The sequence below is a fragment of the Schistocerca serialis genome, chromosome 6 (assembly GCF_023864345.2).
Source record: "Schistocerca serialis cubense isolate TAMUIC-IGC-003099 chromosome 6, iqSchSeri2.2, whole genome shotgun sequence".
NCBI classification, from domain to species: Eukaryota; Metazoa; Arthropoda; class Insecta; order Orthoptera; family Acrididae; genus Schistocerca; species Schistocerca serialis.
The window spans coordinates 477,239,017-477,263,351 of NC_064643.1; the positions used below are offsets into that span (position 1 = coordinate 477,239,017).

Genomic DNA, 24,335 nt, shown 5'->3' on the forward strand with positions numbered 1-24,335 from the left:
TATATGACTAAAATTTCCAATAAAGACTATGCCTGTTTGAGGTTTTGAATAAACCTGTGATTTCAGTCCATAGATTCTGAACTATATCCCAATTATGTTATTTTCATCTTCAGGATGCCACAAACTCACACTTTCTAGGAGTGCACTTATCAGTTTCTCATGCTCCATATTTCAGGTGTGACAAACTCAGTCGATTTGACCGAAGAAAACGAACTGATCTGAATTTCAACCATTGTCATCCAAAGCTTGTACATTCAGGAGATAAGACTGACTGTAGTGTGACTGCGCACGCAGTGGTGTACTGATTTGAAATGATCGGCCATCTCTGGCCGATGTTGGTCATTAGCGGGACCCCCTGATATCTGAGCCACTGTGACTGCAGCCTAAAATGTAAACCACAACAGCGAGAAAGTTTTCAGAATTCTGTTTTCATCTTTCGGAAGATGTGTCGCACCTGAGTATTTCAGGCCAGCTACCGCATGTCACCGCTGCATGGCGCAAGTGTATGTTTATATGTTGCACTGCGTCATCCATTGTATAGAGCTGTTAAGTGTTTTGCTTTCTCTTGCTGTATTAAGTTTTTCCAGTGGGGAAAAAAAATTGCACTGAACGAGGCAGCAGACTGTCAAATTGTTACCATTGCACTAGCACTAGGCTGACAGTTGCTCATGGTATACATGAAACAAGTAGTACAAGAACAGCAATAAAACAAGATTCTCAGCAGAAAACTGCTGCTGTATTTTTAGAATACTGAGAAAGACTGTGTAGAAACCAAAATAAGATCGTCTGTCACAGCTTGCTTCGAAATGTGAAATAAATACTCAAGGCTCTGGGATGAATCCCCCATTGACAAAAAACTAAAACTAACAGCATGTCGTGTTGTAATTGCTTTCCTGAAATTTCTATCTTTTTTTAAGAAACGGTGATACCATATATGCCGGAAATTCAGAATCATTAGATAATATTCAAGTGAAAGTCTTCGATAATCATTTCCCTACATAGCAAGGTTTTCCCAAGAGTTGTTCTGTGGTTTTTTTTTCCCCCTCACCAAAGATGGCAACTGTATGCAAACCAACGAATCAATTTCTTACAACAACTAATCTGATTTTATTAACCATTACCAACTACTCCACAAAGTCTCAATCAAATTAATATCGTAGTTTTTAAATGAGTTATGAAATTCTTTGATAAATGCAACCTTACACTGTAAAACTACAAAACACTGAGAGATGCTTATGGCCTTCAGGTCACAAGTCGTGATAAATATGTAAAAAAAGAATGGATGACGATGACGTCCTCATTTCTTGATATGACATGTCAGACAAAACAAAAACAATGCAACAAATAGACGTGAACACACTAAGAAATGTTTACTGCCACTGTGGACAGAAACAGGAACAAGAAACAAAGTCGGAAACAGGTGCGATACACTGTAGGAAATAATGTTCCCAGCAGAAATAGGAGGAGGAGGAAATTAGTGTTTAACGTCCCGTCGACAACGAGGTCATTAGAGACGGAGCACAAGCTCGGATTAGGGAAGGATGGGGCAGAAAATCGGCCGTGCCCTTTCAAAGGAACCATCCCGGCATTTGCCTGAAGTGATGTAGGGAAATCACGGAAAACCTAAATCACGATGGCCGGACGTGGGATTGAACCGTCATCCTCCCGAATGCGAGTCCAGTGTGCTAACCACTGCGCCACCTCGCTCGGTCCAGCAGAAATAAGTTTACAGTGGCAGTGAGGATGCAGCTTCACACTACTTTCTGCAGTTGTGACATCATTAGTGAGCTTTATACTTTTGCAAACGCTTGTGAACGACTCCTGTGTGAACTGTGTTCATGTTGATTATTCATTTCCTTTGTAGTGTATGACTTTGTGCACAGTATGCTGTTTCAAAGCAACAGTGCATTGAAAGAGTATCACAAATACATCACACTTATCATTAAATGTCAAATAATAAAGCATCAATGATAATGCTTCAAGAGATTTTATGATAACTAATGCACAATACTAAATTAAGATGAGAAGACTGTAGCATAATGGATAACGTCATGGTTAGCTGGCTTAGAGGTTATAAGTTTGCAACTCGCTGCAATATTTAACTTAACGTTATCACATTCGTTATGACCATAATACAATATGTTCTGCAGTATTTGACGTTGTTAAATATATCTGTCTGGTTAGAAAATGAAGGATGAAATAAATATTTGCATGTTTATTTGTAAAAGTGTAGTGATTCCAGAGTGTGCGGTTAGAAAGAAAGCTAAGAGGACAACTTAAATTTCTGGAAGTTAAATGAGCAGCAATAAAATTCATATTGTTCCTTGTCACAAATAATTCGCTGTTTATTTCTGAATATGTGGTGACTGTCGAGTGTGTGGTTAGGCATGAACATAAGAGGACAGCATAAATAGCTGCAAATGAAACGATGAGCAATAACATTCATATTCTTCCTTGTCACAAGCATTTTGCACGTTGCACCACATATTCCCCTAAAGAGTTCTTGCTACAACTGTCACTAACACATTCATAAACATCAACTTGACAATATAGCGATCGACAAAGCGATAGCCTCATTTCTGGTCTCCTTCACAGCACCAACATGTTATGATTGTCAGTTCCTGTAAAAAGTAGTGTGAAACATACCTGACCCATCAGCATTGCATGGTGAAGCTAAATGTTGCAAGCTGTGATGGCTATGCTGGTAGTAGATTACATCAACATTTCCTCTCTCATGTCTCCCCTCTCCGCAATGGCCTAAAATATTCCCTTAACTCTGCCATCACCCACGGTGTGAACAGTCTGTCTTTTGTGCCACTTACAACTTGTTTAGTCACATCAAATATCAATAGGAAGAAAACAGGATGAAGTTTAAGTGAGACATCAAGTAAGAACGTAAAATTGAGTAAATCTTACTAGGAAGAAACATAAAAACAGAGAATTTTTAGCATTAATCTTATGGACTTTTCACAGGAGCTATAAATTTATGGTGTAGAATCGTGAAAAAAAACATAAAATCGGAAAATGTAAAATCGAAGTTCCAATGTAAAATACAGTCTTGGGTTCGCTTTCTCCACATTATCTGTGCAATCATTGCAATTTAAGTTATTCGTAACTATAATCCCTAAGTGTATAGTTGAACTGGTAGACTTTAGACCTGTGTGACTTATCTTGGAACCGAAATTTAGTGGATTACTTTTAGTACTCATATGGATGACTTCATATTTTTCATTATTTACAGTCAATTGCCACTTTTCACACCATACGGATATCTTGTCTACATTAATAGGTTTTGATCTTCTTAAGATTGTCTTCTACAGCACTTACGAACATTAGGAACAGCAAATGGCATATAATACTTCCTTGGGGGATGTCAGATATTACTTCTGTTTTACACAAAGATTTTCCATCAATTACAGTAAACTGTGATCTTTGTGAGAGGATATCTTCAATAAAACCTCACAACTAAGATGATACTACACAGGCAAGCAATTTGATTCGAAGTCATTTGTGAAGAAAAGCCTTCCAGAAACAATTAGAGACCCCAATCAATAGCACTCATTACTTCATGTGAATAAAGAGATCAGAGTATCACACAAGAACAATATTTTCTACATCCATGCTGACTATTTGACAACAGATCATTTTCTTTGAGGTAATTCATAATGTTCGAACATAATACTACTGTAAATCATCACCAATGATGCTGTAATCCAGCAAATTACTCTTCTTTCCTCTCTTGAGTACTGGTGTGGCCTGTGCAACTTCCCAGTATTTAGCTACCTATCTTTCATCAAGTGAGCAATTATTTCTAAGTATTGTACTACGGTATCAGCAACTCTGAAAGGAAGCAAATTCGTATACAATCTGGATCGGAGGACTTGCCTTTGTTGTGTAACTTAAGCTACTTCTCTACACAGAGATTATCTACTTCTAAGTTATTCATGTAGACAACTAGTCTTGATTCGAATTCTGGAACATTTACTTAGTTTTCTCTGGTGAAGGAACTTCGGAAAACCACATTTAGTAACTGCGCCTTGGTGATACTGTCATCTGTAACATCGCATTGTGAAGGTTTGATTGTATGTGTCTTATCGATGATGTACTTTACAGACAACCAGAATTTCCTTGGATTTTCTGCCAGATTTCCAGACAGAGTTTTGCTGTAGAAACTATTAAAAGCATCTTGTATTGAAGCCCAAACTAAAATTTGAGCTTCAGTAAAACATGAGATTTTGCATTGTCTTAAATTTGCCGTGCTTTTTTCATTGCTTCTGTAATAGTGTTCTGACTTATTTAATTTGTTGCTAAGGATCAATTACATTTTTGCAACCATTTACACTTCAAGTGTACTACTGAAATAATTGTTCAAAATAATTTTCAGAGGAAGCATTCAGTATAATATCAGATGACATTTAATGCTTACCACCGACTTCAAACACGTATTTTTGTCCAAATATCAACAGTAGATTGAGTCACCACCAACAGTAATTGTATGAGTGGAGTACCTTTGCGAAATGACACTCAAGTTTTCTTTACACAGTTCAGCAAATATATAATGTGAGTTGGTGGTTGGCAAAGGAACCAATTATTAACTTATTCTGGTAGTCAAGTATAACGTCTCCCATACTAACTAACATAAACTATCATTTCAATTTCAGTACCAGATAAATTACTTCTGACAGCAATAATCACCCCACCACCTGTATTTACTCTATCGTTTCTGAACACCTATGTGTCCTTTGTAAAAATTTCAGCTACACTTATCATCAGCTTTAGCACCTTTCAGTACCCATTTACAACTACAGTACCATACATTGCTAGGTCAATCTTCGTGCCTTTTTGCCCAGTACTCTTTGAGACTGAAGCCCTTTCTGTAATTTCTCCAAGATGATCTAACCAAAAACACTGCACAGTCCACTACATACAACTCCCGCTATCAATGTAGTTGCTTTGCTTTGCATTGCATGCCTAATGGCCTCCTGACCAATTAAGCAGAACCCAGAACCTCACCATACCAAAGTTTCGCAATTGGTGCAGTTACAAACAGTGAGCTCTCCCTTTACCTCACAAGCAAGACTAGCAGTGTTTACCAATTCAGACAGCCAACCGAAACTAAGGAGAATCTCCTCCGACGGAAAGCAACACACATCGTTAGTACTGACATAAGCAACCACCTGCCGTTGGTTACACCCTGTGCTCTTCATGCCATCCGGAAGCACACATTCTGCATCTGAAATGACTCCCGCCAGTACGTATGTAGAGGTCACACTGGACTTCTCCCCCTTCTTGGCAGCCCTACCCCCCCAAGAGGCCCCATTATGCACCTAACATTGGAGCTCCTAACTACCATTAATCCACCCTCTGTGACTGCCACAATCTTGCAGGCCAAGAGGCTTCCTCTGACACAGGGCAAGTGGCTGCATCTAACTCAAATTTTTTTAACCTTTTTTAATTATTTTTTTTTTATTTTTCTCTTGAAACAACCTCCCACTCAACCAATGTGGAGGGGTCACTCTCAAAGTGGGCAGTAACCAGGGCAGCCACAGTAGTGGATCAGTCAGGCAATCAGGGACATATGTGAGACTTGCTGGACACTCCCTGGATCCCCTTTTCCAGCCCTCCACTATGCCTGGTAATTACACTGACACACAAGAAATTTAAGCACTGAAACTAAAAAGTGCACAGGTAAATCCAAATAAGTCTTTTCTTACTAGTTGTTCATTTCAACTCGAAAATGAAACATTGTGCATTGGCCAGCTGTGCAGGGATACAAGCTACTGCCTAACTTATAGGTAAGAAAGCCATTTGTTACACAAGAGAATCACTTTGATATGTATACAGTCTTTGTTCTTGTTAGTGTGTTGTGTGAGGTTATTTTTGTATGTGGTTGGCGGGAAAGTACAAAGTGAAATTTGGTTTTGTATTACATATATGTAGAGTTGCATCTGAAATTATTTTATTTGAAGGATAATCATTTGAAAGTGTAGAATAAATGTGATAATTGTGAACATGGACACCTATGAATTTTACTATTGCTACTTAGAAATTCTACAGTTAATGAACCCAATATCTTTCTGGAGTCATTAGGAATCATAGGTACCTCAAGACTATTGTGTGCGTAATTAGAAAGGAAAACAACGAAAGTTAATTATTTTCAATTCTCATATTGGTAATTATACAATATTTCTAATGTGTCACCTCTGTTCTGCAATTATTTAAGGAATTGAAGAGTATTTCCACTGAACCAATTCATAGTAAAAATGAGATCTGGAAAGAGATTTTGAATTTTTAATGATTTTTTGTATTATGAGAGCACATTAGAACAAGAACACCTGCTCGGCACAAGTATACGGACCAGGAATGAACAAGTTTTGAAAGTTTGCTATGACTCTCTCTCATACACCTGACATAAGAGCAAACTTTTCATTCTTTATTTGCTCTGACCGTGTCGACCTCAAATCAAACGTGGGAAATCTCATGACGTCCCTGAACCGATTATGTGAAATCATAAACTTATATAACTCTATTCCCCATTTCTCTGGCCAAAAAAGGTACACAGTTTTACATCCACGTTGCGGCAGCAGACAACACAATAAAGGCTGTCAAATAAGTGTCGCAATTGGCAGCACTTCATATATTCAATGGGACCAAATTGTCACATCATCAGCAGTTTTTTCTGTTTATTATTTCTTCTCTGAAACTATCCAACTGACAATGTTGACTTCTTCCATTTCAAAATGAGCTATGCGAAGAAACATTAAAAATCCTGACTCCTTGTCCACGTTCTAACATAATTAGAATACGGCAAGAAGATAAAATTTTGTTATAGAAGAACAGATAAATATGAAAGTCACGATGTCACTGTTGTGGTCTTCAGTCCAAAGACTGGTTTGATGCACCTCTCCATGCTACTCTATCCTGTACAAGCCTCTTCATCTGCAAGTAACTACTGCAACCTACATCCTTCTGAACCTGCTTAGTGCACTCATCTCTTAGTCTCCCTCTACGATTTTTACCCTCCACACTTCCCTCCAGTACTAAATTGGTGATCCCTTGATGCTTCAGAATGTGTCCTACCAATCGATCCCTTCTCCTAGTCAAGTTGTGCCACAAATTCCCCTTCTCCCCAATTCTATTCAGTACTTCCTCATTAGTTACATGTTCTACCCATCTAATCTTCAGTGGCCTCAATTGCCAGAGATTGCAGTTTTTTTTTTGTGTGTGTGTGTGTGTGTGTGTGTGTGTGTGTGAGAGCGCGTGCACCTGTCATCTGTTTTTGACGAAGGCCTTACTGGCCAAAAGTGTGACTCAGCATCTCCAGTATTTAGTGAGTGGAAACTTTCCTTTTCATAATATTGTTACATTCCATCTTGGATTTTCCATTATTGATTCTTATCTAATCTTCAGGAGTCTTCTGTAGCACCACATTTCAAAAGCTTCAATTCTCTTCTTGTCTAAACTGTTTATCATCCATGTTTCACATCCATAAATGGCTACACACCATACAAATACTTTCAGAAAAGACTTCCTGACACTTAAATCTATACTCAATGTCAACAAATTTCGCTTCTTCAGAAACAATTTCCTTGCCATCGCCTGTCTGCATTTTATATCCTCTCTACTTTGATCATCGTCAGTTATTTTGCTGCTCAAATAGCAAAACTGATCTACTACTTTAAGTGTCTCGTTTCCTAGTCTAATTCCCTCAGATCCCCTGATTTAATTTGACTGCATTCCATTACCACATTTTGCTTTTGTTGGTGTTCATCTTCCTTCCAAGACACTGTCCATTCTGTTCAACTTTTCTTCTGAGTCCTTTGCTGTCTGTGACAGAATTACAATGCCTTCGGCAAATCTCAAGGTTATCTCTCTTCTCTCTGGGTTTTAATTCTTCCTCCAAATTTTTCTTTAGTTTTCTTTTCTGCCTGTTCAATGTACAGATTGAATAACATTGGGGATAGGCTACAACCCTGTTTCACTCCCATCTCAACCATTGCTCCCCTTTCGTGCCCCTCGATTCTTATCAGTGCCTTCTGGTTTCTGCACAAATTGTACATAGCCTTCCACTCCCTGTATTTTACTCCTGCCACCTTCAGAATTTGAAATAGAATATTCCAGTCAACATTGTCAAAAGCTTTCTCTAAGTCCAAAAATGCTGTAAATGTAGGTTAGCCTTTCCTTAATCTAGTTTATAAGATAAGGTGTAGGGTGAGTATTGCCTAGCGTGTTCCAACATTTCTACGGAATCCAAACTGATCTATGAAGCATAAAGACAAAAGCATAGATATAAAATTAAGATCATTCAGATGCACGAGAAAAGTACATGCTCTATAGCCAGTTGCCATCCTGGAAGTTCAAATACTGTTATTATGGGTGATTACATCAGCAAAAACCAAAATCCTTATCCAAATGTAATCAACTAAAAGTGAATTAGCTACTTAGAACAAGTATGGTAAAAGAGAATACAATTTTTGATGGCATAGATTTCTCTTTTAAGCGATTAATACTTACTGTATATAGTTCCCATAAGAATAACAATCAAGGTGATCACAATAAGATATCTGTAGTTATATAGGCCATCACTGATGTATGTTCCCCATGAAGTCAAATGCGTCACTAAACAAGGAGATGGTAAATGAACTTTGTCAGCCTTTAGACGCATCTTGACAGGAACCTGTTAAAAAGAGGCAAACTGATTTTATTTCTCCAAGTAATTAAGTTTTAAATATCATTTCATACTATCCATTTTGATCACACTTCATAAGATAAATGGTTAGCTAAAACTATAAATCCAGAAATGTTTCATAAAAAGTAGAGAACAAAATGAAACAAACACCAGTCAGAAGGATGTGGGAGCTTGGTGTGTGGCAGTGCATGCAGTACATTAAAGCAACTCCTGTACAAAACAATGATGCCTGAATCAGACACACGGCTCAAATTCCAGCACCATTCTATCTGAATGCTGGTTGTGGTCAAAGCAAGATTTTCTGCTTATGGAAAGGAACTATTCTGCACTGAGTCATGTAAACCTGATTTTTTAAAAATTATCAGATATTTATTCCTCTGCATAAAAACTGTATGTCATATGAAAAAAAGTTCAGACTTTTATAGCAAGTATTTACTTCAAAAGTCTAATTAAGTAAGAAACTTATTGACAGATCAAAAGTGCATGCCAGACCAAGATTCGAACTTGAGACCTTTGTCTTTCACAGGTAAGTGCTCTGCAAACAAAGCACAACTCATGACCCATCCTCGTAGCTTTACTTCTGCCAGTACTTTGTCTCCTACCTTCTTACCTCTAATTAAGGTTTTTTTTATTTTTTTATTTTTTTTAAGGGCATAGACATATTTGACAAGTGTAAATTTGAATAAAATTCTTTTGGGTGTTAGATCATGTCATTATGTTAAACTAAATAAGACAATAAGAAAAGCCAACATTTTAACTAACTTGCAGCAGTCCTCTTCGGAGTGATGAAGGGAACTGTTGCAAGTAATGGGAGACATTTTGTAATTCTTATTTCATTTTATAGTACTTCATGGCCTATTGCTCGAAAATATTTTTACAAAATAAAATTATTTTCAAAATATGATACGACCTTAGCAGAACTCTGAACAAAAATCCATCACCAGGAACTTCATTAACAAAATTGTGCATAATGTTCAATATCATGGCCTAACACTTTGTTTACTTTTCAAATTGGCAAACATACTTGACTATCACTATCAGCCCATGGTTTCATCTAATCTATGACTTCTCTAAAATTGAAATGATAATATGAGATGCTCTTAGTGCAAGTAAATTCAAACCTCATGCTATATAAGTAGCACACATAGCACCCAGATATGGCTTGTTTCTTTGCAATGCAGTGGTGAAGTTACTGTAATACTAGTTGACACGATCTCACTCAACTCAGTAGGCTCCATGCATTCCATTGTCTGATCTAAAGCAACACACTAAGTTCCCTAGCCAAGAAAAGCTGTGAAAAACTATGACTGCATGGCATGTTTTACTAGAATTCAGCATACACTCTTAAAAAGATGAAAGTTTGTTATACTCTTGCAATTAGGTTGGGATTAGATTGTCTACAACTTGAAATAAAAACTGCTTCCACATCCATACTCTAATGGCAACAACACATCTCTGGCGAACTGGTCAAAAACTACTATTTAGAGTTCAGCTGTAACTGCACATATGACATTCCACTGTTCAAGAATTACTACTTTACTTCCACTGTAATTTCACTTGTGACATTCACACTAAAAGCATCAGCAATATAAAAAAACACAGATAGCTACTTACTGTAAAGATGACAAATTAAGTTGCAGACAGGCACAATTAAAAGACACTTACACATCAACTTTCGACTGCAGCCTTCATCAGAAAAAGAAAGAGAAACACACGTCATTCATTCACACAAGGAAGCATGCCTCATGCACACGACTGCCAATGCTGGCAGCTCAAACCAGAATGCAACTGGTACATGGAATGGAAGCAGCATTCCAGAGGGGAGGAGATGGGGAAGGAGAAGGAGAAAGAATAGTAATGTAAGGTGGGGGTGGGGGAGCACTGTCTGGAGGAGTGTGCAGGGACTAGAGACAAGACTCCAACAGGTGCAGTGTCAGGAGACCGTGGGGCAGAGAGAAGGGGGAAAACAGAGTGAAGAAGGAGAGGAGAGGTGAAAGATGGGCACATGCATAGGCAGATGGCAGCAAACAAAGAGGGCAGTACACGAGAATAGGGAGGAGGTGACGGGACAGAGGGATGGCAACTGTTGGGTGGAGGATGTGGGAACAGTATGTTACTGTAGGTTGATGCCAGGGTAATTACGAGTGTGAGAAATGTGATGTAAGGATAACTTCCATCTGCGCATTTCAGACAAGCTGGTGGTGGAGGGAAGAATCCAGATGGCTCGAGTAGTGAAGCAGCCATTGAAATCAAGTGCATTATGTTCAGCTGCATGTTGTGTCACAGGTTGCTCTGCTTTGCTCTTGCCCACAGTTTGGCAGTGGTCATTCATCCTGGTGGACAACTGGTTGGTAGTCATACCAATATAAAGAGTTGTGCAACGATTGCAGCAGAACTTGTATACGACATGGCTGTTTTCACAGGTAGCCAGGCCCTGATGAGGTAGGACAAACCTGTGACAGGACTAGAGTAGGATGTGCTGGGTGGATGAATTGGTCAGGTCTTGCACCTGGGTCTTCACATGGATATGATTTGGTGGCAAAGGGTTGGGACTGGGAGTGGCATAGGGTTGGACAAGGATGTTGTGGAGGCTCGGTGGCACCACTATCGGAATGCCTATCCTAATCACACTGTTGCTCCTTGTCCAGCTCTCACCACATATAAACGCCGCCTAGCTGATCCTTTCAAATAGTCACATCTCCCCATACATCCTAGCAACACCCCACCAAATACAGAATCAAAATATTCCCATGACACTGGTGTTAAACTTTCCATCAACACCCTCAGTTCCACAGAAGTGAATTCAGCCCCATCCAAAGGCGTCACCTTTAGCCCTACAACCAAATTTAACCATTTTGGACTTGACAAAGACCTATTGTCCTCCTCCCGATCACTACAATAGAAACACTTCTTTGCTGCCAATCTCTCCAACCAAAGCCAACCTAAAGTCTCTGTAAATCCATCTTTATACAGACAGTTGCTAGACCTTGACTGATCAATATAAAATCAATATCAAATCAATACACCTTTCAGCAGTCTAAATTTCCACTTATTTTATTTGAGCAACCAGTTTCAGTGCTATCTTACACCAACTTCAGGCTCTGTAACTGATGTGTAGGGAGAATCCCACCCCTGAACCAGTCAGAACAGATGCCAGCATTCAGTGACTCGGATTCACAGATTTCTGACACAGCGATCCCTTCAATCACCAAGGGGCTGGATCATCAAGGGATCACTATGTCAAAGATCTACGGATACCAGTCTCTGAATGCTGGCCCCTATTCTGACTGGACTAGAGGTGGAGTTCTCCTTACACATCGGTCAGGGGGCCTGAAGATGGCATAATGTAGCAGTGAAAGTGGTTGCTCACATAAAACAACTGGAAATTTAGACAGCTGAAGATATTTTAATTTGACATTCTAAAGCCAACCTGATCCCAGCATCAAATCCTGCCTCTCTCAGTTCGTACCACCATCCAACCATGATCCTTCCCTTCTCCCTCCTAACCAACTGCTATTCTCCTTCCAGGAATTCCTTAACTCCAACTTGGCCTCACCATACTTCCCCAGGTCCCTTCCTCAGAACACCAACCTTTCAGCAGAAGAAAGAATAGCTGTACACAAGCTCAAAACAAATCCTGTCCTAATCATCCTACATCCAGACAAAGGTTCCATTACTGTTGTTATGAACTACAGTGACTACCTGGTGCAAGGCCTCTGGCAATTACCTTTCTCCTCCACCTACGAACTTTGCCAGAATGATATCATCCCAAAGGTCCAACATAACATCCAATCCCTGTTTAAAGCCTTAGGCCCTTTCCAAAATGTATCCCCTGAACCCATTTCCCTCCTCACCCCTCTGACACCCTGCACAGTGACCATCTACATGCTCCCCAAAAATCCACAAACCCAACAACCCTGGACACCACATTGTGGTTGGTTATTGCCCCCACTGAAAGAGTTTCAGCTCTCACTGATAACACCTCCCACCACTTGCCCATAATCTAGCCTCCCACGTCAAAGATACCAATCACTTCTTTCACTGATTCTCCGCCATCCCCACTCCTTTATCTCCTGGATCTCTACTCGTCACTGTTGACATCAACACCCTATACATCAAGATCCCTTATGCCCCAGGATTTTACCACTACTGAACATTTTTCCATCATCCATCCAAATTCCACAGCATCCTAGTCCATTCCTATGCCACTCCCAATCCCAACCCCATGCCACGACGATCACATACCTGTGGAGGACTCATGTGCAGGACCTTCCCAATCCACCCACTCAGGACTTCCTGTTCTGTCAAAGGATTATCCTACTACACCATCAGGGGCCAGGTCACCTGCGAAAGTAGCCATGTCACATACCAGTTCTGCTGCAATCACTGCACAGCTTTTCATTTTCGTATGATTACCAACCAGCTCTCCAATAGGATGAATGGCCACTGCTAAACTGTGGCCACAAGAAAAGTAGACCACCATGTAGCACATCATGCAGCTGAACTTAACATGCTTGACTTCAATGGCTGCTTCACTACCTGAGTCAAATGGGCCCTCCTTTCCACCACCAGCTTTTCTGAACTGCGCAGGTGGGAGTTACATTGTCCACTCCCGTAATTATCCTGGTCTCAACCTATGGTAACATACTGTCCCATACCCTCCACCCAACAGTTTCCACCCCTCTGTCATGTCATCTCCACCACACTCTCATCTCCCACCCTCTTTGTGTGTCACCTTCTGTCAGCACACCTGCCCCTTGTTCATCCCTTCTCTCCTTCTTTGTTCCATTCCTCCATCTCCCTGCCCCAAGACCTCTTGACACTGCACCTTATAGCTGTCTAGTCCTTGCACACTCTACCAGATGGTGGGTGCTCCTCTCTCCCCCCACTCATACACTGCAATCCCTTCCCCTTCCACACCCCTTAGAGACTGCTGCTTCTATTCGATGTGGCAGTTGCATTCCGATCTGAGCTGCTGCAATTGGAAGTCATGTTTGTGGGGTGTGCTTGCTTAAGTGAATGAATGGTGTGCATTTCTCTTTCTTTTCTGATGAAGGTTGTGGCCAAAAACTTATGTCCAAGTGTCTTTCAATTGTGCCTGTCTGCAGCTTAACATGTCATCTTTACAGCAAGTAGCACTCTATCTTTTCCTAGACTGTTGATATTACAACCTGAAGTTCCCACTGTTTCACATTGGTAGGCTGCAGCTATATCTTACTCACGGTCTTCTGCTACTGAATCTCAACATAATCTGTTTATTATCACTTTAAATTTCACTCGATGTTCAATATGTTGTTACACTCACCAAAAGTACTACACTAGGGCCAGCCACGGCAAGGCAAATTTCACACAGGCAATGTGTACGGGCCATAGTCCAGCCCGTGTGACATTTCACATTAAGAAGCACTTAGTGCTAACTTTGTGGGTGTGCAGCATATGAGGAAATTGGTGGTATGGATAATCAAATACCTGAAGTCACATGCATTTTTCCAATGTCAGTTGCAACAGTTTTCGATGGAATTGTACGCAGAGTATGGAGACTTTATATATTAGCAAGGTACATTGGTCAAGAGACATGCCTTGAGAGATTTTTCAATTTAAAACTCATCACTGTTGAATTTATGAAGGAAAAAGGGGTGCAGGAATGAACATTAGAACATCCAGAATGGAGGCTTTACAGTTTAAGCAGGCTTGACTGCCCACTGCTCACAGTAAGACATTGCAAAGTTAGAAATAACTTCTTTCTTATTTGATGGGGATGCATTTAAAATAAAGTCCTGTTACAGAAGGGACACATTCTGACAAACACAGTCCAGTCCTCTAAGCTCACTGCCTTTAGAGAAAACAAATGATTTGAAGATTCAGTGTGGCCTTGAAAGAATTACAAGGATAGTTTTCTCAATGTTTCCAGTCCTCTGACAATCTTACAGCTGTTTTCGAGACATGCAAGGTAATTCCCATTTTAATAACAAATTCTTTTCATTAAAACTGTCCTGGACATCTACCTTACTTTCCCCAAATAGAATTTCCGTGTCTCCCCAATGAGGTTGCAGAACTGCTACAATATACCAACTAACATACCTAGTCATATGAAAGACCTTTTTTCAATTATTAAAGTAAGTCAGTCGTGATTATGTGGCAAACTGGATGTGAAAACCTGCTTCTGTCGGTATGCCGACAGTTTTTGCCAAATAAAAATTGTAGTACGTCTTCTGTGATCCAAAAATAATTAAATAATAATGAAAATTTGTTGTGCTTGTGATCTACATCGTTCGGTAATGTGAGATGCAAAACCAAGTCGTATGCAGTGCAACTGCACTACCATTTAAATGTGGCATGTTTACAGTTTCCCCTCTTCACCCTCTTTGTACTCAGACACTGTTGCCGGCATGGCAGTGGGGGAAGTGTCAGCTAGGCTAAGTGCTATGCAAGAACCACAATCTTGCAACCCCCCCTTCACACCAATTACTACACAGTTCATTACTTAGGTTCTAAGCAATTTCTGTGTAACATGCCACGCAGTTATCATGTGCAGTGAGAAAGGGCTGATTCACTTCATCAAAACAACATATCAGAACAGGCATCCAAATCAGATATCATTGTACATGTCCACTTTTGACAATCTGTGATCTCTTTGTTCTCAATGAAATGTGTTTGAAATACTTCAACAAAATCACGGGAGTCCCAGGATACCAAATCTTACACACAGGTGACTAGATCACAGCTTCCTACTGTAGCCTTCGCGGTTCCTCTCTGGTCTCTGAAATGTAATTATGTTTATTGCCAAAAAATTTTTTCAAAAGACAACTGAAGTTGATTACTTATCATACAGACTGGCATTAGGATATGGCTTCTTCAACGTAACTACTGGCTGTTTTCACCCTTTTCCTTCCAGTCAGTGGATGTGACCCATTCTCCCATTGCATAACACTATTTCACATGCTCACACACTCTTAACTGCTCACAACTACACATCCATTCTTCACATGCACTCCCCATTCACCCCAGAAGCATTCCAATCTGCAAACTCTAAATCTGTTTTTAACTAGGGAAAACTCTGAGTTCTAGGGAAATTCCTATAACTCCGAAAATTATAAAAGATACTGACTAATCTATACAATGAACTCATTTTTTTGTATATCACTGTGTATAGTTTTATTAATATTGACAGCATGAATCTCGTATCGTGTAAAGTTTCAGCTATAAAAAGGAAGTTGCTGATGCTCAAGGAGGAATGTTACTTACATCAGTGCTGCACTGTTTGCTCCAGCTGATACTTGTTGTGCAAACTACTATTAACAGGAATTTCACAGTGTTACTTTCATGACAACTATAAAAAGCCAATAACACACCGATATGCATATCATCTTTGTAGATGGAAGACCAAAAGTTGCAAGACAATTCTCTTAACCTTTTCACTGCTGTGGACGTGAATACATGTTCTGCTCTTTAGCTTCCCACCTGCTGCGGATGTGTATATGTGCGCCATTTGTGCTTTCCTACAGCGCTAGTGATGTCTCTAAGCATCCTGAGCTGCCAACATCTCACAGCTGTGGACGTGTTACTTCCACATCTTGGCGAAGAAAAAGTTTCTAGTATTTATCATACAACATATATACCTCTCTGAGTGCTATCATTTTAAAAAACTTCAGTCTGATATCTTGAACCGTTTGTGAAATATGACAATTGTTATGATACTATTCGCAGGGATGGAAAAGGGCGAGTCACACCTGAAAATCCCTCAGATATAAAAATATATCTTGAGAAAAAAATGAGATATTGTTCCACTCTCAATTTTAAATAAAATTTTGATATCTTACCTACCTTTCAGACCTACACACTAAAATCACCCACATCCAAAGTTTACGTAATGCGTTTTTACTTCTGCAAACCCTTTAAAATTTCGTGCAATGTTTTACTTAATTTGGAGGAGAATAGTGAATAATGTAAAGGAATTCAGTACTTTATCAAGCAAAAATATCAGACTTTAAGATGGGAACAAATCAAATTTTTTCAGAGATTAATTTTCTTAAAATTGGATGATAAGTATTTCACAGTGGGTGCAATGCCGTCTCTCAGCACGAGTAGCAGCATTTGGTGAACAGTGTAGCCACAACAAAGCTGCACTCAGCACGGAATGTAGGGAGCACATCTGTAAAGGGTTAAGGAAAATTTTCCAACGCAAGCCTCCCGTCAACTAACACGTTTTACTCAATGGGTAGATGCTTGAATGGTTATAGTGCATTTGTGATGCCTCTAGAAATTAGTTGTTGAGTAGGATTGGCAAAGAACAGCACAAAAGAAAGAGACTTCAATACAAGCTGTTGAGGAGAACTGAAGAATAACTGGCCTTTAGTTCTTCATTATGAATGTCACAAAATCTCATTTTGCAAGTACAGCACAGAAACATATCCACATGTACAAGGGGCATTTGAAAAGTCTGTGCAAAGTCTGAGATATGGCACCACCAACACATATCAAGTTCACGTTTAGTTAGTAGCATCTTTGGAAAGAATGCATACCAAGTCTCAGCCATATTAGTCTATTTCTTTGTGTTTGGCATTCGTGTGAATCAAGGAAGTCAAGTGATTGTCAAAAAATGGACAGAAATGAATTTCGTATGGTGATTAAATATTACTTTATGAAAGGCAAAACACCCCAGGAGACTAAAAAGAAGCTTGATAAACATTACAGTGACTCTGTACCTTCGATTAGAACAGTTTATAAGTGGTTTCAAAATTTTCGGAGTGGCCATATGGGCGCAAGTGATGCTGAACGTTCTGGACGCCCTGTGGAGGTTACGACTCCAGAAATCGTAGATAAAATCCATGATGTGGTGATGGATGACAGAAGAGTTAAGGTGCGTGAGATTGCTAGTGATGTGGGCATATCGAATGAATGAGTACATAATATTTTGCATAAACATTTGGACACGAGAAAGCTATCCACAAGATGGGTTCTGCGATTGCTCAAGCTTGGCCAAAAACGGAATCGTGTGAAGTGTTGCAAGGATGGTTTGCAGCTGTTCAGGAAGAGTCCGCAGGACTTAAAGCATCATTTCGTCACTGTGGATGAAACATGGATACATTACTATACTCCTGAGACCAAAGAACAATCTGAACAATGGGTTACCAAGGGAGAAACTGCCCCAAAAAAGGCAAGGACCATTCCTTCGAGCGGAAAGGTTATGGCGACTGTCTTTTGGGATTCGCAAGGGGTAATCCTCATCGACTATCTGTAAAAGGGTAAAACTATAACTGGTGCATATTATTCATTGTTATTGGACCGTTTGGAAACTGAGCTGCAAGAAAGACACCGGCGATTGGACCGCAAAAAAGTACTTTTCCATCACAACAATGCATCAGCACACACCTCAGCATTTGTGGTCGCAAAAGTAATGAAAATAAAATTCCAACTCGTTTCACATCATCCCTATTCTCCAGAATAGGCTCCCTCAGACTAATATTTGTTCCCCAATTTAAAGAAATGGCTGGTGGGACCAAGACTTTATTCAAACGAGGAGGTGATTGCAGCAACTACTAGCTGTTTTGCAGACTTGGACAATTCCTATTATTTGGAAGGGATCAACAAATTAGAACAGCATTGGATGAAGTGTACAAGTCTAAAAGGAGATTACATCGAAAAATAAAAAAGGTTTACCCCAAACACATAAGTATTTTTTATTTTTGCACGGACTTTTCAAACGACCGTCATAGAAGGTGCAAACACAGTTGCCAGGAGGCAACGAGCAGAGGTTGGACTTCAGCAACTTTATAAAAAGTCATCAGATACACGCATCTTACAAAACCAATCCTTTTCAACAATGAAAAAAAGAATAATGAATTTGTCAGAAAAGTCACAGTTTATAATAAATTAAGGGAAGTCATCTAATGAAATAGTAGTGATACCTGGAGTTTCCCAAGGAAGTGCTACAGTCCCTCTACTCTTCTTACAATATGTAAATGATTTAGGAGATAATCCGAGCAACCTTCTTGGACTGTTTGCAGATTTTGCTATCATTTACTGCTGAAAATTCATCAGAAGATTTAAAATGAATCATTAAATGATTTAGTGAAGACTCAGTTTCCTACTCATCACAACGCTTTAAAGAAGCAAATACTCACTTATAAAGCATATCTCAGTGTTTATGACATCATACTCCTGAGCTGTGCATCATACAATTATGTAATTCTGCAAGTACATTCAGTGGTAGATGTGGACACTATCTGCACAATGTGTTCTAACAGAGTCAGTAGTAACGAAGTAGTATATTAAAACGTCATGCCTTATACAGAAGTTTTATTGTATGAATAGCGAAAATGCAGTAAGTAATACACGTTTTGCCTTTCATTACTTTATACGGGGTGCCAGCAAGAGAAAGTTTCAAAGAGGTTTGAAATAATGTGTAAAGTCTGTTGTAGATTGCTACTCATTGAGTGAATAGCGAAGAAAACACCCCACAGATGAAAATATGAGGCTATCAACAGAAGTAGTGGTCAATATTTGGTATCACATTACCAATTATTGTCTCAATATGTGCAACCATGATGACTAATAGGAAAGTAACCTTTGCATTTCCTGAATGTCAAGTTAACCAGAATTAATAGAGAAGATAGTCTGCTCCACGGACTGAAGACATGGCTCGTGCACAATTCCTGCTCATTTCTGCTTCGCAGTGTGATGCCACCAAGACAATTCCTTTCCTTCACGATGGACTGATTGTGGAGGTCCTGAGAATGGTCAGTTAGTTGCCAGACTTAAATCCACTCGATATCTCTTTATGGGACCTTGTCTTTTGTTTTTATATTATTTTCAGTTTTTGCAATTACATTAAATTAGTCAAGCTGTGGTGGAGGCTGGGTGGTGTGGACTGGGTGGTTTTTTAGGTTAGAAGGCCTCGGGGTGGGCTGCAATCTCAAAGGGTGCGTGGCAAATACAGGACGTGCTTGGATCAAGGAACAGTCGGAATTGTAGTTGTAAACTGTTGTAGTTGTGCTGGGAAAGTCCCTGAGCTTCAAGCACTAATAGAAAGCACAGAAGCTGAAATCGTTATAGGTACAGAAAGCTGGCTAAAGCCTGAAATAAGTTCTGCACAAATTTTTACGAAGTCTCAGACGGTGTTCAGGAAAGACAGATTACGCAGAATTGGTGGTGGAGTGTTTGTGTCTGTCAGTAGTGGTTTATCTTGTAGTGAAATCGAAGTAGATACTCAGTGCGAATTGGTATGGGTGGAGGTTATACTTAACAGCCGAACTAAGTTAATAATTGGCTCCTTCTACCGACCCCCAGACTACTATGATATAAAACTTCCTGGCAGATTAAAACTGTGTGTCCGACCGAGACTCGAACTCGGGACCTTTGCCTTTCGCGGGCAAGTGCTCTACCATCTGAGCTACCGAAGCATGACTCATGCACGGTACTCACAGCTTTACTTCTGCCAGTATCTCGTCTCCTACCTTCCAAACTTTACAGAAGCTCTCCTGCGAACCTTGCAGAACTAGCACTGCTGAAAGAAAGGATATAGCGGAGACGTGGCTTAGCCACAGCCTGGGGGATGTTTCCAGAATGAGATTTTCACTCTGCAGCGGAGTGTGCGCTGATATGATATAGTTGCTGAACAGTTCAGAGAAAATTTGAGTCTCGTAACAAATAAATACACCACTCATATGGTTATCGTTGGTGGGGACTTCAACCTTCCCTCGATATGTTGGCAAAAATACTTGTTCAAAACCGGTGGTAGGCAGAAAACATCTTCCGAGATTGTCCTAAATGCTTTCTCCGAAAATTATTTCGAGCAGTTAGTCCACAAACCCACGCGAATTGTAAATGGTTGCGAAAACACACTTGACCTCTTAGCCACAAACAATCCAGAGCTAATAGAGAGCATCATCACTGATACAGGGATTAGTGATCACAAGGTCGTTGTAGCTAGGCTCAATACTGTTTCTTCCAAGGAAACAAATGCAAAATAATTTTATTTAAAAAAGCGGATAAAGTGTCACTAGAAGCCTTCCTAACAGACAATCTCCATTCCTTCCGAACCGACTATGCAAATGTAGACGAGATGTGGCTCAAATTCAAAGTAGTAGCAGCAGCAATTGAGAGATTCATACCTCATAAATCGGTAAGAGATGGAACTGATCCCCCATGGTACACAAAACAGGTCCGAACGCTGTTGCATAGGCAACGGAAAAAGCGTGCAAAGTTCAGAAGAACGCGAAATCCCGAAGATTGGCTAAAATTTACAGACGCGCAAAATTTGGCACGGACTTCAATGCGAGATGCCTTTAATAGGTTCCACAACAAAACATTGTCTCAAAATTTTGTAGAAAATCCGAAGAAATACTGGTCGTATGTAAAGTACACAAGCGGCAAGACACAATCAATACCTTCGCTGCGGAGTGCCGATGGTACTGTTACCGACGACTGTGCCGGTAAAGCAGAGTTATTGAACGCAGTTTTCCGAAATTCCTTCACCAGCGAAGATGAATGGAACATTCCAGAATTTGAAACACGAACAGCTGCTAGCATGAGTTTCTTAGAAGTAGATACCTTAGAGGTCGCAAAGCAACTCAAATCGTTTGATATGGGCAAGTATTCAGGTCCAGATTGTATACCGATTAGGTTCCTTTCAGATTACGCTGATACAATAGCTCCCTACTTAGCAATCATATACAGGGTGATTCAAAAAGAATACCACAACTTTAAAAATGTGTATTTAATGAAAGAAACATAATATAACCTTCTGTTATACATCATTACAAAGAGTATTTAAAAAGGTTTTTTTTTTTTTTTTCACTCAAAAACAAGTTCAGAGATATTCAATATGGCCCCCTCCAGACAATCAAGCAATATCAACCCGATACTCCAACTCGTTCCACACTCTCTGTAGCATATCAGGCGTAACAGTTTGGATAGCTGCTGTTATTTCTCGTTTCAAATCATCAATGGTGGCTGGGAGAGGTGGCCGAAACACCATATCCTTAACATACCCCATAAGAAAAAATCGCAGGGGGTAAGATCAGGGCTTCTTGGAGGCCAGTGATGAAGTGCTCTGTCACGGGCTGCCTGGCGGCCGATCCATCGCATCGGGTAGTTGACGTTCAGGTAGTTACGGACAGATAAGTGCCAATGTGGACTCTCCATACAGTTGATTGTGGAATTTGCAGCTCTCTGCTAGCTCTGCGAGTCGATTTTCCTGGGCTGCGAACAAATGCTTGCTGGATGCGTGCTACATTTTCATCACTCGTTCTCGGCCGTCCAGAACTTTTCCCTTTGCACAAACACCCATTCTCTGTAAACTGTTTATACCAACATTTAATACACCACCTATCAGGAGGTTTAACACCATACTTCGTTCGAAATGCACGCTGAACAACTGTCGTCGATTCACTTCTGCCGTACTCAATAACACAAAAAGCTTTCTGTTGAGCGGTCGCCATCTTAGCATCAACTGACGCTGACGCCTAGTCAACAGCGCCTCAAGCGAACAAATGTACAACTAAATGAAACTTTATAGCTCCCTTAATTCGCCGACAGATAGTGCTTAGCTCTGCCTTTTGTCGTTGCAGAGTTTTAAATTCCTAAAGTTGTGGTATTCTTTTTGAATCACCCTGTACAACCGCTCGGTCACCGATAGATCTGTACCTACAGATTGGAAAATTGCACAGGTCGCACCAGTGTTTAAGAAGGGTAGTAGGAGTAATCCATCGAACTACAGACCTGTAACATTGACGTCGGTTTGCAGTGGGGTTTTGGAGCATATACTGTATTCAAACATTATGAATCACCTCGAAGGGAACGATCTATTGTACGTAATCAGCATGGTTTCAGAAAACATCGTTCTTGTGCAACGCAGCTAGCTCTTTATTCGCACGAAGTAATGGCCGCTATCGACAGGGGATCTCAAGTTGATTCCGTATTTCTAGATTTCCGGAAAGCTTTTGACACCGTTCCTCACAAGCGACTTCTAATCAAGCCGCGGGCCTGTGGGGTATCGTCTCAATTGTGCGACTGGATTCATGATTTCCTGTCAGGAAGGTCGCAGTTCGTAGTAATAGACGGCAAACCATTGAGTGAAACTGAAGTGATATCAGGTGTTCCCCAGGGAAGCGTCCTGGGACCTCTGCTGTTCCTGATCTATATAAATGACCTGAGTGACAATCTGAGCAGTTCTCTTAGGTTGTTCGCAGATGATGTTGTAATTTACCGTCTAGTAAGGTCATCCGAAGACCAGTATCAGTTGCTAAGCGATTTAGAAAAGATTGCTGTATGGTGTGGCAGGTGGCAGTTGCCACTAAATAACGAAAATTGTGAGGTGATCCACATGAGTTCCAAAAGAAATCCGTTGGAATTCGATTACTCGATAAATAGTACAATTCTCAAGGCTGTCAATTCAACTAAGTACCTGGGTGTTAAAATTACGAACAACTTCAGTTGGAAAGACCACATAGATAATATTGTGGGGAAGGCGAGCCAAGGTTGCATTTCATTGGCAGGACACTTAGAAGATGCAACAAGTCCACTAAAGAGACAGCTTACACTACACTCGTTCGTCCTCTGTTAGAATATTGCTGCGCAGTGTGGGATCCTTACCAGGTGGGATTGACGGAGGACATCGAAAGGGTGCAAAAAAGGGCAGCTCGTTTTGTATTATCACGTAATAGGGGAGAAAGTGTGGCAGACATGATACGCAAGTTGGGATGGAAGTCATTAAAGCAAAGACGTTTTTTGTCGCGGCGAGATCTATTTATGAAATTTCAGTCACCAACTTTCTCTTCCGAATGCAAAAATATTTTGTTGAGCCCAACCTACATAGGTAGGAATGATCATCAAAATAAAATAAGAGAAATCAGAGCTCGAACAGAAAGGTTTATTTGTTCGTTTTTCCCGCGTGCTGTTCGGGAGTGGAATGGTAGAGAGATAGTATGATTGTGCTTCAATGAACCCTCTGCCAAGTACTTAAATGTGAATTGCAGAGTAATCATGTAGATGTAGATGTATGATACTGGAGAGCTGCCTGAGGAATTCAAAAAGTGTATTATTGTTCCATTACCAAAGAAAATGCCAGCAAAATCGTGTACACAATACAGAACCCTCAGCCTAACATCACATGCATCAAAAATTTTGACGACCATCCTCCTCAGAAGAATTGAAGGGAACGTGGAATGCATGCTCACAGAAGACCAGTTTGGCTTTAGAAGAGGGAGAGGTACGCGAGAAGCCATTATGGCCCTAAGGCTCATAATAGAAAAAAGAATGGAAAAAGGAAAGGACACCTACATAGCATTTATTGACCTCGAAAAAGCCTTTGATAAGGTTGAATGGAAAAAACTATTCCAGATATTGAGGGAAACTGGAGCTAAGTACAAGGACAGGAGAACGATATGGAACATATACAAAGAAGAGGTGGCAATAGTGAGATGTGGGGAACATCAACAACAAGCAAAAATTAAACAGGGTGTGAGACAGGGATGTGCACTCTCCCCTGTCCTCTTTAATATGTACATACAGAAAGCAATGGACGAGGTCAGAGAAAAGTTAGGACAAGCTAATGGAATCAGGATCCAGGGAAAAATAGTTGATATGCTGCGTTTTGCGGATGACATTGCTGTCCTAGCAGAAAATGAGGAAGAATTACAAGTAG

The 24,335-nt window shown here is 40.2% G+C and overlaps 1 protein-coding gene across 1 annotated transcript in view; it reads right to left on the reverse strand.

Moving 5' to 3' along the window:
• The window catches only part of LOC126483815 (nuclear pore membrane glycoprotein 210), a 260,572-nt gene that overhangs the window by 37,559 nt on the left and 198,678 nt on the right, over window positions 1–24,335 (reverse strand). Inside the window, exon 13 of the mRNA XM_050107008.1 lies at window positions 8,515–8,677. Within this exon, the coding sequence (XP_049962965.1) occupies window positions 8,515–8,677 (163 nt within the window). The remainder of the gene's footprint in view (window positions 1–8,514; window positions 8,678–24,335) is intronic.